The sequence below is a fragment of the Myxine glutinosa genome, chromosome 5 (genome assembly GCF_964187855.1).
Source record: "Myxine glutinosa chromosome 5, kmMyxGlut1.1, whole genome shotgun sequence".
Taxonomy (NCBI): Eukaryota; Metazoa; Chordata; class Myxini; order Myxiniformes; family Myxinidae; genus Myxine; species Myxine glutinosa.
In genome coordinates this window covers 74,319,448-74,334,843 of record NC_136265.1, presented here as the reverse complement: position 1 = coordinate 74,334,843, position 15,396 = coordinate 74,319,448, and the positions used below count along the sequence as shown (strand labels likewise).

The 15,396-nt window shown below is 52.0% G+C and overlaps 1 protein-coding gene and 1 long non-coding RNA gene across 2 annotated transcripts in view; one reads left to right on the top strand and one right to left on the bottom strand.

Moving 5' to 3' along the window:
- The window catches only part of LOC144892311 (uncharacterized), a 137,949-nt gene extending 133,538 nt beyond the window's left edge, over positions 1-4,411 (bottom strand). Inside the window, exons 1-2 of the long non-coding RNA XR_013623504.1 lie at positions 4,001-4,411; positions 3,720-3,901 (exon numbers count right to left, since the gene is read on the bottom strand). This is a non-coding gene — a long non-coding RNA (uncharacterized LOC144892311). The remainder of the gene's footprint in view (positions 1-3,719; positions 3,902-4,000) is intronic.
- LOC137427431 (uncharacterized) overlaps positions 413-15,396 on the top strand; it is a 110,056-nt gene continuing 95,072 nt past the window's right edge. The window contains exon 1 of the mRNA XM_078778214.1: positions 413-641. Coding sequence (XP_078634340.1) covers positions 482-641 — 160 coding nt within the window. The 5' untranslated portion in view covers positions 413-481. The remainder of the gene's footprint in view (positions 642-15,396) is intronic.

The following is a 15,396-nucleotide window of genomic DNA, read 5'->3' as shown; positions in this document are numbered from 1 at the left end:
ATCGTCGACGTTGTAACGCAACAGCACACACACCCTATGGGTTTGGTAGTTTGTGAACCTGCTGCCTTTTGTCGACCGTTTCTTCCATGAGCCTCGACACTTGTGTAAAAAATAAAATATGTACAAGAGGGCGTACCTCGGATCTGGATTCGGACCGGAGCCAAAATCGAGGACAAAGACAATCTTTTGGCGGAAACAATATGGCCGATGGTACAATTAGGGTGGTTTCAGAACCGCCCGAGCAACACCCGATCCGGTTAGTGCAGAGATTACTCAGATTAGTGCTCCGGACGCAGCCAAGTTCGAGTTGGGGCGTGGTCTACGGAGATCCGAGAAGGGATGAAAACTCCATCAGATTGAAAGAAGAAGAAGATGCTGAGAAGGAAGAAACTCCATCACATTGAATGAAGAAGAAGATGCAGTGAAGGAAGAAGAGCACGTGATTCCCTGTTTCGCTGTCCCTCGGTTCTTTTGTACCAGAATGAATTGTCCCGAAGTTACAAACACCGAGCTGTGTCCGATGAACCGAGATCTCTCAGGTGAGAAACACAAGGTGAACCCTCCGGGATCCACGAGAATCTCCGATGGGAGGAACCTGCTCGGTCCGGGAGAATCTCCCGGGGACAAGGAGTTCGGACCCGGTACGTGACGTTCTTGTTCCCGTGCGGGGTCCGTGCTGTGCACCATGTACGTTCATAGTTTATGTGGGAATCACACCATGTACGGATCGGGTTCACTCGTACAAGATCGTGTCGATGTGCTGAGCGGGTTCCCTCATACAAGATCGTGATTTTGAGGAGAAGTTCGATCGTTTCTCCCTGTTATAGACAAAATGAATTGAGGAGTTGGGTTTAATTTAGCAGAAAAGACCATGATGGGATCAGGCACATTTATAACCTGTAATTTATTAAGACTAGGGCATGCCCGTACGTGGGTGCCCGTTCCTTGCCAAAAAAAAAAAAAAACCCTACCCGTACGCTCTACCCCGCCCGTACGCCCGTACGCCCGTAAACAAAAAAAACAACGCTCTTCGCTTCCGCCCTTCGCTCTGACTGAATTGGGAGAAATAATGCGCATAAGAAATCGAGAAATTATTATTTTCTCCGGAAGAAATCGAATTATGAACCGTAATGGCGCACGCGCTCGGCTCGGCTCGCTCTCACATCGGCCACGCCTACGCAACAACGCGTTCTGTGATTGGCTGCCGGAAGTGCAGTCTTCACTGTCCGGAAGGTCGCATATCGCAGTTACGATGAATCGCAAATTAGTTTTAATTAGTTTTAAAACATAGTTGAACGCCAACATAGTTTGCCAACGTGAAATAAATGAATACACTCTCAAATGTGCCGTCCGAGGCAGAGTCTGTTCGCCACGTTCGGCACACGTGATAGCTCGCTGCTCTCTGATTGGTTAAATCGTTTTTTGGACATAGCTCGGTAACTACTTGTCCGATTAATATGAAACCTTGAAAAGGCACATCCTCGGGTCCCCAGCAATATACCTGGCAAGTTTCAAGTATATCGGACCCGTGGTTGTCGAGAAACAGCGGTCACAGACATACAGACATACATACATACATACACACAGAGATTACTGGAATTATAGATAGACTAGGGCATGCCCGTACTATATATATATATCTAAAATTATATCCCCCCCCCCCCCCCCCCCCCTCTATTTACATGAAATGGTTTGGTCCATTCGCAAAGTCAAAGCGAACGGCTTGCGAGTACGGTGACAATCCCCCCCCTCTATTTACATGAAATGGTTTGGTCCAAAGCGAACGGCTTGCGAGTACGTTGACAATCCCCCCCCTCTATTTACATGAAATGGTTTGGTCCAAAGCGAACGGCTTGCGAGTACGGTGACAATCCCCCCCCTCTATTTACATGAAATGGTTTGGTCCAAAGCGAACGGCTTGCGGAGTTTGGTAAAGAAATCGCCATCGCGTGCACAAACGCGCAGGAAAGCGAATGAATCGCAAATTAGTTTTAATTAGTTTTAAAACATAGTTTAACGGCAACATAGTTTGCCAACGTGAAATAAATGAATACGCTCTCAAATGTGCCGTCCGAGGCAGAGTCTGTTCGCCACGTTCGGCACACGTGATAGCTCGCTGCTCTCTGATTGGTTGAATCGTTTTTTGTACATAGCTCGGTAACTACTTCTCCGATTAATATGAAACCTTGAAAAGGCACATCCTCGGGTCGGGCACATACCAAGGTCACCACACTTACCCGTACTATATATATGCCCGTACTATATATATATCTAAAATTATATCCCCCCCCTCTATTTACATGAAATGGTTTGGTCCATTCGCAACGCCAAAGCGAACGGCGAACGGCTTGCGAGTACGGTGACAATCCCCCCCCCCCCCCTCTATTTACATGAAATGGTTTGGTCCATTCGCAACGACCACAGAACCCCCCCCTCTATTTACATGAAATGGTTTGGCCCATTCGCAACGCCAAAGCGAACGGCGAACGGCTAAATCGCCATAGCTCGGTAACTACTTGTCCGATTAATTTCAAACCTTGAAAAGGCACATCCTCGGGTCCCCAGCAATATACCTGGCAAGTTTCAAGTATATCGGACCGGTAGTTGTCGAGAAACAGCGGTCACAGACAAACATACATACAAACATACATACAAACATACACACAGAGATTAGTGGAATTATAGATAGACTAGGACGTGCCCGTACGTGGGTGCCCATTCCGTGGCCAAAAAAAAAAAAAAAAAAAAATTCCAAATTTAAATCAAGTGTACCTCCCTGTCTTTGCTAGCCATGACATTCGATGCCATTGACCATTGCCACTCCTACGCCACGGTGAGGCGACAGGGTAGGATTTGTAGGAGACCTGAAAGTGCAGTGTCAGTATGTATTCCATGTACGAATTGTTTTAGTTTTAAAATAGTTAAAAAAAAAAAAGGTTTGCAAAGCATATCACCAAATTGAAACAGAATTGAAACAGAGCAGAATTCGTTATTATTATTATATTACTACAAATTATTACAAATTATTACATTACAAATTTTATTCGTTAATGTTAATTCCCTGCCATCACCCACTGCCATCACCCTCTGCCATCACCCTCTGCCATCACCCTGCCATCACCCTCCCATCACCCTGCCCCATCACCCTCCCATCTCCCACCCATCACCCTCCCATCTCCCTCCCATCACCCTCACATCACCCTCCCATCACCCTGCCATCTCCCTCCCACCACCCTCTGCCATCACCCTCTGCCATCACCCTGCCATCACCCTCTGCCATCACCCTCTGCCATCACCCTCTGCCATCACCCTCTGCCATCACCCTCTGCCATCACCCTCTGCCATCACCCTCTGCCATCACCCTCAGCCATCACCCTCTGCCATCACCCTCTGCCATCACCCTCTGCCATCACCCTCCCATCACCCTGCCATCACCCTCCCATCACCCTGCCCCATCACCCTGCCCCATCACCCTCCCATCTCCCCCCCATCACCCTCCCATCACCCTGCCATCTCCCTCCCACCACCCTCTGCCATCACCCTCTGCCATCACCCTGCCATCACCTTGCCATCACCCTCTGCCATCACCCTCTGCCATCACCCTCCCATCACCCTGCCATCACCCTCCCATCACCCTGCCATCACCCTGCCCCATCACCCTCCCATCTCCCTCCCAAACAAAGAATAATAAAAATTGTCTACATGTACATTGTACACACCTTTATGTCGTTAGCACCACTTCATAAACAACATTGCAGAGGAAACGGCGCTTCTTCTTTGTTTCCTCGTCCTGGGCAAGAATGCGGAGGCTGCTGGATCTGCCAACCCTACAGGTCGCCACGTAGAACTGGCAATGGCTGAAGAAGTCTCTAGGGCAGAAGATCCCAACATGGTGTAGCGACTGCCAAAAGATGTTGTGCACTTATTTTGATGAAATCTTTTCGTAACAATTTTTCTTCAATCAATAAATAAATAATAAGAATTGTCCACATGTACACACCTGTATGTCGTTAGCAGCTCTTCATACTCGCTCGCTTGCACTCTTTGTGTCCGTCATCCGTTTCTTCTGCACGACGACTTGTTATGCGTCGAGTGTTGTCTGCCAAGCGAGCAGTCCGTTCTTCATCCGTTTCAGCTGCACGACGACTTGTCACGCGCGTAACGTCGCGTGTCAGGCGAGCAGCTCGTTCTTCGTCAGATTCCATTGCGCGTGCACGCTGTGCAGCTTCGTTCCTTCGTTCTCGTAAACGACGACTCGATTGGGGCATTGTATAATAGATAATAGAATAGATAATAGAATAGAATAGATAGATAGAATAGATAGATATAACAATAAGACAGTGGGAAGATACAATCGAGACAGTAAGTCGGCACTTTCGTAAGGCCGGAAATGAAGTCCTCACTGTCCGGAAGTTCGCATGTCGCAGTTACGATTATTCGCCATTTAGTGTTAATGCCCAATTATTCAATTAGCGCCAACGTATTTTGGCTGTTTGCAATTTAAGCGCAAGGAATCAATCAATTCAATGAAAAAAATGAAAAGGAAAAACACGCAACAACAACGCAACAACGTGTTCCGTGATTGGCTGCGGGAAGTGAGGTCTTTGGCTGATGGGTGATTGGCTGCCGGAGGAAGGTCGCAAATCGCAGTTACGATGAAACGCAAATTAGTTTTAATTAGTTTTAAAACATAGTTTAACGGCAACATAGTTTGCCGACGGGAAATAAATGAATACGCTCTCAAATGTGCCATCCGAGGCAGAGTCTGTTCGCCACGTTCGGCACACGTGATAGCTCGCTGCTCTCTGATTGGTTGAATCGTTTTTTGGACATAGCTCGGTAACTACTTCTGCGATTAATTTAAAACCTTGAAAAGGCACATCCTCGGGTCCCCAGCAATATACCTGGCAAGTTTCAAGTATATCGGACCGGTAGTTGTCGAGAAACAGCGGTCACAGACAAACATACATACAAACATACAAACATACAAACATACAAACATACAAACATACACACAGAGATTAGTGGAATTATAGATAGATGATAGTAACAGTTCGGACGGTGTAAGATCGGGGTCCGCTGTCAGATTAATTAATGGGGAAATTGGACAGAGGACATTCGGCCCTTCATGTCTGTGGCACACCAACACTAAATTAAATAAATCCGTCAAAGCGACTAAATTTCATGAGGATGAATGGGGGGTGGGGGGGGTGTGGAAGGGAGGGGAGGGCTAATGGATTGGAGATGGGGGTTAGAGGAGTTAGGATGGCGGGGAGCGGGAGGGTAATGGATTGGAGATGGGGGTTAGAGGAGTTAGGATGGCGGGGAGCGGGAGGGTAATGGATTGGAGATGGGGGTTAGAGGAGTTAGGATGGCGGGGAGCGGGAGGGTAATGGATTGGAGATGGGGGTTAGAGGAGTTAGGATGGCGGGGAGCGGGAGGGTAATGGATTGGAGATGGGGGTTAGAGGAGTTAGGATGGCGGGGAGCGGGAGGGTAATGGATTGGAGATGGGGGTTAGAGGAGTTAGGATGGGGGGCGAGGAGGGGTAATGGATTGGAGATGGGGGTTAGAGGAGTTAGGATGGGGGGCGAGGAGGGGTAATGGATTGGAGATGGGGGTTAGAGGAGTTAGGATGGGGGGCGAGGAGGGGTAATGGATTGGAGATGGGGGTTAGAGGAGTTAGGATGGGGGGGAGGGGTAATGGATTGGAGATGGGGGTTAGAGGAGTTAGGATGGGGGGGGAGGGGTAATGGATTGGAGATGGGGGTTAGAGGAGTTAGGATGGGGGGGGGAGGGGTAATGGATTGGAGATGGGGGTTAGAGGAGTTAGGATGGGGGGGGGGAGGGGTAATGGATTGGAGATGGGGGTTAGAGCAGTTAGGATGGCGGGGAGGGGGAGGGGTATCTCATCGATCGGGTAATGGATTGGAGATGGGGGGGGGAGGGGAAGGTAATGGATTGGAGATGGGGGGGGCGAGGGGAAGGGTAATGGAATGGAGATGGGGGGGGGAGGGGAAGGGTAATGGATTGGAGATGGGGGGGGAGGGGAAGGGTAATGGATTGGAGATGGGGGTTAGAGGAGTTAGGATGGGGGGGGGGTGGGGGGTGTTGGGTGGGGTTAGAGGAGTAAAGATTTGGTTGGGGGGAGGGAGGGGTTAGAGGAATGAGGATTGGGAGTGAAGATGACGACGTCATGACAGTAACAAAGATCTCACCCACATCCCCTTCTGTGTGACACATCCCAAGATTTCCCCTTCCATAATATAATCTCTGTATTTATTATTCTAACCCATCCTCAGCACTTTACAATTCTTCATGTTAAACTGAGTCTGCCAATCCTTTATTGATGTATTAAAGTATCGAGACTTTCCTGGATCTAATCTAATCGTGCGCTTTTTTTCCTTGCGATGGAGCATTCACTTTACGCTGTGTTTATGTTTTGTTTTGCAGTAAATTACAAGAGGATTGTTGAGTAAGCGATGTCACTTTAAGTTGAGAATGCTCCAGGTTCCATGTCGATCACGTAAAAATTAATAATGAAATGACAATTTATAAGATATATTTCACAATTGAAAGAAAGGTTCCCGATGTGTTTTGTTTATTTGTTTTTTCTTTGTTTTCTTTTTTTTTCGAAAAAAGTTTTTTTCAACATGGAATTCTCATTTTTAATGACATCACGCTGTGGAGGGGATGTGTCTGAGAAGGAATGGTCGCATGAACTTGTACGATGTAAAATAAATGAAATACAGTTGCTGGGACGTTTGTTTCAACGAGTACCCGCCATCATTAATTTTGCTTTCACGAGTATGCATGTTTGGGTTTGGAGGTTAAAAAATTATAAGAAATTAACAGATCGTTAATTAATTATTAAGAATACTTATAATTAATTAACAAATAAACGGATAGAGAAATTAAATCCGTGACCACCAAGTTTAGCGTACTGTTACGTGCTCCTCCCCGACCTCCCGGTCTGGGTATACCCCGAACCCCGGGAGGAGCCACGGCAGAAAAGAAATATATTATTCTGTGTCGAAATCAATATGGAAACCACACCAAGAGTTATCCACAACCAAAAAATATATTAAAGAACACACAGGAATTACGATACAACAATAATAGCAATCAACCATACAATTGACATCTTAAGATGGTACTGTGGTGCTATGCACACACAACTCCTTTGCCAAGAAGGTAGGCCACCACGCGTTGTACAAACCAAAACACTTTATTCTATGCTCGCACATAAGCACTGGGCGGGCTCGACTTTCGAGCCCGCATATATGTCCCGAGGCCACACCTTGCCCTCGGGCGTGGCCGGTCGGCCGAAAGGCGGGGCATGTATTTCAGTTCAACCCTGCGCCTCATGACGCCTTTGCTCCGGACGTGGCCCGAGCCGTGCTTCCATGCCCGGTCGCTCGCGTCACCCACTGGTGCGCGGAATTATTACCCGCTGGCATTGTGTCCGCCACACGCGCCCCCCCAGATTTCCCGCGCACCTGAAGGGTGAGCTTGCGGGGAAGCCGGGTGACCCGGCCGAAACACCCTCTGGTGATGCATGCAGGGCTGGGGGGTAGCGGGACGGCGGGGGTGGGGGTGCCGGGGGTCTGCCCGCCGGGGGGCGGCCTCGACGTGGAGGCAGAGCTGTTTGCGGGGGGTGGTCCAGGTCGAGGTGGGCCGGCTTGAGGCAGTCCATGGAGATACGATCTGGAGTACCGCCGATGTCCACGGTGAAGTGCTTGTTCCCGGTCTCCAGCACGCGAAAGGGCCCGTCGTACGGGGGCCACAGCGGTGCCCGGTGGGCATCGTGCCGGACAAAAACGTACTCCGCCGTGCGAAGCTCTGGGGCGACGTGTGAGGACGGGCAACCGTGGTGTGCAGTCGGCACCGGGGCGAACCTCCTGGCGGTCTCCTGAAGGCTGGAGCGCTGGAGCGCTGTTGCACCGCGGACCAAGGTGCCGTGGAGTCGGGGATAAATTCGCCCGATACCCGCAGTGGCTGTCCGAAAACCAGCTCCGCCGAGGACGCGCACAGGTCGTCCTTGGGCACCGTCCTGAGGCCCAGCAGGACCCAGGGGAGCCTGTCGACCCAGCTGCCGTCGCGGAGGCTGGCCCGGAGCGCGGCCTTCATCGAGCGATGGAAGCGCTCGCACAGGCCGTTGGCTTGGGTGTGGTAGGCCGTGGTGCGGTGCAGCTTGACGCCGAGCCCTTGCGCCACCGCTCCCCAGAGCTCCGAGGTGAACTGGGGGCCGCGGTCGGACGAGATGTCCGAAGGAGCGCCGAACCGGTCCACCCAAGTGGCAATGAAAGCTTGCGCGACGTCAGCCGCAGCCATCGCCGCCAATGGCACGGCCTCCGGCCACCGGGTGGTGCGGTCCACCATGGTGAGGAGGTGGGTGAAACCCCCGAGGGGGGCAGAGGTCCCACCAAGTCGACGTGGACATGGTCGAACCGACGTTTCGGCACCGTAAACGGGGCCAACGGGGCCTGGTTGTGGCGGTGGACCTTTGCGCGCTGGCACGCGAGGCACGTTCTGGCCCAGTTGCGGACGTTCTTCAGGAGGCCATGCCAGACGAACTTCGCTGCGACAAGCTTCTGGGAGGCCTTCGTGCCCGGGTGGGACAGGCCATGGATGGCGTCAAAAACCGGGCGCTGCCAGCCAGCGGGCACGATGGGGCGAGGCCGGCCGAGGGAGACGTCGCACAAGAGGGCAGTGCCCGCGACGTCGAACGGTACCTCGGTGACGCGGAGGCCAAGGACGGCGGTCCGAAAGGCCTGGACGCCGGGGTCGGTGGTCTGGTCCGCCGCCATCCGGGCATAGTCGATCCCGAGGTGGACCACGTGTGCGACGGCCCGGGAAAGGCAATCCGCCACGGGGTTGTCCTTACCCGCGACGTGTCGGATGTCCGTCGTGTATTCGGACACGGCAGAGAGGTGACGCTGCTGCCGGGCCGACCACGGTTCGGCCACCTTGGCCATCGTGAAAACAAGGGGCTTGTGATCGACGAAGGCCGTGAACGGGCGGCCCTCAAGAAGATGGCGGAAGTGTCGGACCGCCAGGTGGAGCCGGAGCAGCTCGTGGTCGAAGGTGCTGTACCGGCGTTCATGCGGGCAGAGCTGCCGGCTAAAAAACGCCAGCGGCTACCAAGCACCATTCACCCACTGCTCGTGCACCGTGCCCACCGCGTAGTCCGACGCGTCGGTGGTGAGCGCGATTGGTGCATCGGGTGCCGGGTGCGCCAGCATGGTGGCGTTAGCCAAGGCCAGCTTCGCGCCCGCAAACGCCGCATCCATCTGCTCCATCCAGGCGATATCACCTTTGCCCGGCTTCCCCCGGAGGGCCTCGTGCAGGGGGCGCAGGAGTTGGGCGACGCGGGGCACGAAGCGGTGATAAAAATTCACCATGCTCAGGAATTCCTGGAGCCCCTTGATCGTGGTGGGCGCGGGAAACTCCTGACCGCCTCCACCTTGGCCGGTAAAGGGATGGCCCCGTGCCTGGTGATGCGGTGCCCCAAGAAGTCGATGGCGGTGATGCCGAACTGGCACTTCGCGGGGTTGATTATCAGGCCATGCTGGCCCAGGCATTCGAAGAGCATGCGGAGATGGAGCAGGTGCTCCTCCCAGGACGCGCTCGCGACTAGGATGTCATCCAGGTAGACGTAGACGAAGGACAAGTCACGCAAGACGCTGTCCATGAGCCGCTGGAACGCCTGGGCCGCATTTTTCAACCCAAAAGGCATCCGCAAGAACTCGAAGAGGCCGAAAGGTGTTATAACGGCCGTCTTCGGTACATCGTCCGGTTGTACGGGGACCTGGTGGCAGCCCCGGATGAGGTCCACCTTGGAAAAAATGGTCGTTTTCGCCAACCGGGCGGAAATGTCCTGAATATGCAGGACCGGGTAGAGGTCGGGGGTGGTGGCATCGTTGAGCCGGCGGTAGTCACCGCACGGCCGCCATCCGCCGCCGGGCTTGGGCACAATGTGCAGAGGTGAGGCCCATGCGCTGTTGGAGCGCCGGACGATGCCCAGTCGCTCCAGCGTGGCGAACTCCACTTTCGCAATGGCGAGCTTCGTCGGGTCGAGGCGGCGCGCTCGGGCGTAGACCGGTGGTCCGACGGTGGGAATATGGTGTCCCACCCCGTGTTTGACGGCCACCGCTGAAAACGTGGGCCGCGTGAGCGCCGGGAAACTGGCGAGGAGGCGGGTAAACTCGCCCGCTGCCGGAAGCGTACAGACCAACCTCGCCGGGACGGAACCGCTCAGCAAGCCGCTGGGTAAGCCGCTCGGGGAGCCACTCAGCGAGCTGCTCAACGAGCCGCTCAGCGAACAAGCAAGCGAGCTGAAGGTTTCGGCCTGGACGAGGCGTCGGCGCTTAACATTCACCAACAGCCCATGCGCACAAAGGAAGTCCGCACCGAGCAGGGCCATTGGCACACTGGCGGTGACGAAAGACCATTGGAAGTGCTGTCCCCCAAAACGCAGCGAGAGGCAACGCTTCCCAAATGTGCGGATGGGAGTTCCGTTGGCCGCGAGCAAGGTGGGGCCCCGGCCCGCGGCTTGCTTGTCGGACGCGGAGGCAGGGAGCACGCTTACCTGCGCTCCAGTGTCGCACAGAAAACGGCGACCAGACGAGGTGTCTGTAATGAAAAGGAGGCTGCCGGAATGGCCGACGCTCATGGCTGCAAGTGAGCGCCGGCCCGGCCGTTTCCCGACCCGTCGAAAGAGCATGGCGGGCGGCATGCCCTAGCCTTGCGGCCGAACCTGGCATGATAACACCAGGTTTTCCCCGGTGGTGGCTGCCGCGTCGGTCGTGACGGTGGTGGTGGACGGGGTGTAGCAGCGGCCACGAGGGGGCTTGGCACTGAAGCCTCCGCACTGGGATCCACTACGGTAGCGCCATACGTCGGCCGCGTGTCGCAGACCGCAAAAAATTTGTCCGCCTCTCCGGCCAGGGCGCGGGGTTGCGTTATGGTCGAACCAGCCAGCGCGAGCCGCACCTGCGCAAGTAGCTGGTGGAGGAAAAGCGCTCAGAAAAGGAAATCCGGGCGTTGGTCTCCAAGAAGGGACAACATATAATCCATCCGAATGGACGGTCGTGTGTCGCCGAGGGCGGGAAGGTCAAGGAGGCAGTCGGCCTCCGTGAGCCAGAACGTGGCGAGGAGAAGTCGTTTGAGCGACGCGTACTTGTGGGCGCCCGGCGGGCGCCGAAGGATGGACATGACGCGGGCGGCAGTGCCGGTCCCGAGGGCGGCGACCACATGAAAGTACATGGTGTCGTCCGCTGTGATGCCCCGGAGCTGGAATTGGGCTTCGGCCTGCACAAACCAAATGTCGGCCTGTGCTTCCCAGAATACCGGGAGTTTAACGGCAACAGCGTTGGTAGCCATGGCGCGTTCAGGGGTCAGCCACGGCTGAACCAGTCGGGGTCACCAGTGTGGTGCTATGCACACACAACTCGTTTGCCAAGAAGGTAGGCCACCACGCGTTGTACAAACCAAAACACTTTATTCTATGCTCGCACGTAAGCACTGGGCGGGCTCGACTTTTGAGCCCGCATTTCTGTCCCGAGGCCACGCCTTGCCCTCGGGCGTGGCCGGTCGGCCGAAAGGCAGGGCATGTATTTCAGTTCAACCCTGCGCCTCATGACGCCTTTGCTCCGGGCGTGGCCCGAGCCGTGCTTCCACGCCCGGTCGCTTGCATCACCCACTGCTGCGCGGAATTATTACCCGCTGGCATTGTGTCCGCCACAGTACCATCTTATTAAGTAACATAAACTCACTGATCCCAGTCCCAGCTCAGCAGCAGCTCAGCAGTGATCAGCGCTCCCAGTGAATGGAACCCAACCCCTTAATGTCTCTATAACTCAACGGAGATGAGGCGAAGACGCAATGAGGCGAGTAAGGAGGTGTAGGCAAGGCATGGACCGTCACGTGGTCTAATCCAACACCAAACTGGCCATGGAAAGGGAATCCCAAATAAGCGATCCAGACGTGCACATTCCCCGTTCAGACAACGAACCGCAGGGCAATCTTCAGATGCCACTTTAGTGCACACCCATCCCCGGCAGCCCACCGGAAGGGGAGACCAGCTGACACGGCAACCTTTTTCAGCGAACGACGCGTGAGGTCCAAGAGGGCGGACGGCTCTTACTCGAGCCAAAGCCTCTAGGCGAGGATTCTCTGGAACCGCACCTGACTTCGCAGGCTTTTTCACTACTCCAGCGATAACCCCAACCGCACGATATTCCTTTCAACGTCTCAAAGTTCATTCGCGATGTACGCTCGACCACGCTGGGTACGGAGCTTCTACAAACGCGTCTTTTCACTTCCCTCACGCCTCTTCTTCCTCCTCTCTCTTTGTCTTCCGGGTCACGATCCGATTTCCCATCTCATTTTTACCGTGAGCGCTTTTAACCTTTTAATCACAATAACCATTTCCTTTAAACAACCATAACCATAATACTTAGAACCAACAATAATAATAATAACAACAATAATCGCCGTTTCCTTCCAACCCCGATAAGAATAATAATACATAACCAGCAATGTTACAAGTGGATGAAAACCACAACCATGGAAGGGCCGAATCCGTAACAGTACGAGTTAGGAACCAGACGCAGGTCCTGGACACACACACAAAAAAAAAATCCAACTAACCATAAACCTCATCTTCACCTAACTCTCTCACCCTGCCGTGTGTTTTTTCTTGCAAACAACTTCAAGTGGATATGTAAATATGTTTGTTGGTTGAATTTCACATTGATAGACCTTTCAGAGTTTATGAAACACCTTGAAAAGTTGGAAAAAAAAATCTAAACAATTACCAAAGCTACATGGTATTCATAGAAAACTTACCCTGCGCAATCAACTTGGTGCAAGCCAACTCTCCTGTTTTTAAACGTTTTTAAGTCAACTGGACTCTGTCCAGCTGAGTTTTTGTCGACACCCATTGTCCGTCGTCTGTCGTCTGTCTGTCTCTCTGTCTGTCTGTCGTCTGTAAACAATTCGACGTCTACGCTCTAAAAGTCACAAATATTGATTAAATTTGATGAAACTTGCTATGCAGCATCTTCAAGACATAAACTAGTTTGGGATTGCATTTGGGCGTTGCACGCCAAAAAATGGTCGCGGCAGGGCGGCCATATTGAAAAATCAATTTTTGTCAATCTGGTACTTCCTAATTGTTACGGATTCGTCACTTCCGTTGTGGTTTTCATCCACTGTAAACATTTTTGATTCCATGTACTATTATTGTCGTTTAAGTGAGATAGAGATTACTGTTTCCAGAAGGTAAAAAAGTTAATGTTTTAAAAGAAACAGGAAACCGGATCGGGAACCGGACGACGAGGGAGAAGAAGAGGAAGAGCAGGCGGAGCGAGTCGAGTCGGACAAGAAGCCTAGCTGTTTCGAGGTCTTGAACAAACGTTGGCTAAGGAGAGTCACGAGTGAACTTTGGGTTTCCCAGGAAAGGGATTCCTGCGACAGAGTTGTTATCACTGTGACAGATCAACCTGCGTGTCAGGTTTTGCGGTTGATTCCGAGGAGAATCATCGTGGTGCCGTTACGCCTCGAGAATGGGCCGTCGGCCATTTTGACACGTGCGCTTTGCGCTTCGCTCAAGGTTTTTCACTTCGCTTCAAACCATTTTCACCGCATTCAGACGCTAATCTGGGGTATGTGTGTGCGACGTGGCTTTTGAGTTGGAAATCTGCGGTTCGCCGATTGGGAGCCGTGGAACGTCCATACCCGAGGGTGTGATTTCCCAGTCGCCTTGAGGGCGCCTTTACGCAGCTTTGGCAGCGGGACTGTGACTGTCATCCGAAGGGGATTCTGGTCTCAATTAGACATCGTTCTGACGATCGCTGGAGCGGATCGATTTTGGCTGGATGCCGGAAGAGAGACATTGGGGAATGTTCTTCTTTTCGCTCACTTGGAGCACAGCGAGTTATATTGTAAGAACCTGATGGTACCATCATAGGAAATATATATTGGTTGTGCAACTGATTACTATTGTTTTTGTGTTGTTATTATTGTGTGACCTTAATACAATATTGGTTTGTTGGTAACAATTGGTGTGGTTTCACCATTGATCTTTGACACAGAATAACGCATCTTTCTGCCGTGACTCCTCTCGGGGCTCGGAGGTACACCATGACCAGGGGGTTTGGGGAGGAGTACGTAACAGAAATTGGGGGCTCGTCCGAGATAGAATTCCCGAACATTCCCAAAATTACCAAATTTGGAATTTTTCTAACATTCCCACATTAAAAAAAAAAAAAATTTAAATTTTTGTGTGAAGGTTAACAGGTGCTAACTAATAGTCACCATGGTGTTTGACACAGGAAAGTTTGTGGCGTCCCCTAATGAGGCACAGTTCCAAGCGTTAAAACGATCGGAACTCTTGATATTGGCCAAACATTTCAACTTGGAGGTCCGAGTTAATATGAAGAAAGCAGAGATGCAGACATTGGTGGTAGAATCTCTGGTGGGACAAGGAACATGGAAAGAGGTAGCCTTGGATTGGTTACCCGAGGAAAAAGAAAATGTGGAGCTCCGGAAAATGGCGATGCAACTGCAGAGCCAGGAAAGGTTAAAAGCAGAGGAAAGGAGAGCTGAAAAAGAACTTGAGGAAAGAAGAGCAGAGTAAAGGAGAGCTGAAAAAGAACTCGAGGAGAGAAGAGCAGAGGAAAGGAGAGCTGAAAAAGAACTCGAGGAAAGAAGAGCAGAGGAAAGGAGAGCTGAAGAAGAAAGAAGAGCAGAGGAAAGAGCAGAGGAAAGGAGAGCCAAAAGGGAGTTAAAGGAACGTGACATGGAATATCAGAAGGAACTTAAACTCAAGGAGCTGGAATTAATGGGAGAACGGAGAGTAGTAGTATCCATGCCGGCTAGTTCGACAACTAGTCAGAACATTTGGGATGTTGGTAGGCATGTGAGGCTTGTTCCACCCTTATTTCTTTTTTTCTTTTCTTTTTTGTATACTGAATCGAGGCTCGTGAAAGAGCTAACATTTATTTCACAAACAAATCAACCAGACAAACAAGATATATAAAAAGAGGGAGCGGAAGACAAGATGGGGAGAGAAGAGGAAGCACACAAACGTAACATTTGAGGGCAGGGAGATGTGTGGGAGGGAGAGGGCTTGGGGGGAGGAGGTGTGGGAAGCGGGGGTAGGGGGGGGGGGTGGGAGAAGTATAAAACACAAGGACACCAAGGACTTACAGGACAGAAGTTGGTATTTCAAAAAAGTGGATTTGGGGTGAAATTAGCGGGGGTAGAAAAGATCAAGGTTTTGGATGGGGGAAGATAAGAAATGGTGGTGAACAGCTGTTTTAAAGACCTGGAGGGTGGAGTGGGATTGAAGAGAGTGATCGAGTTTGTTCCAGAGGTGGGAGAAAAGAGG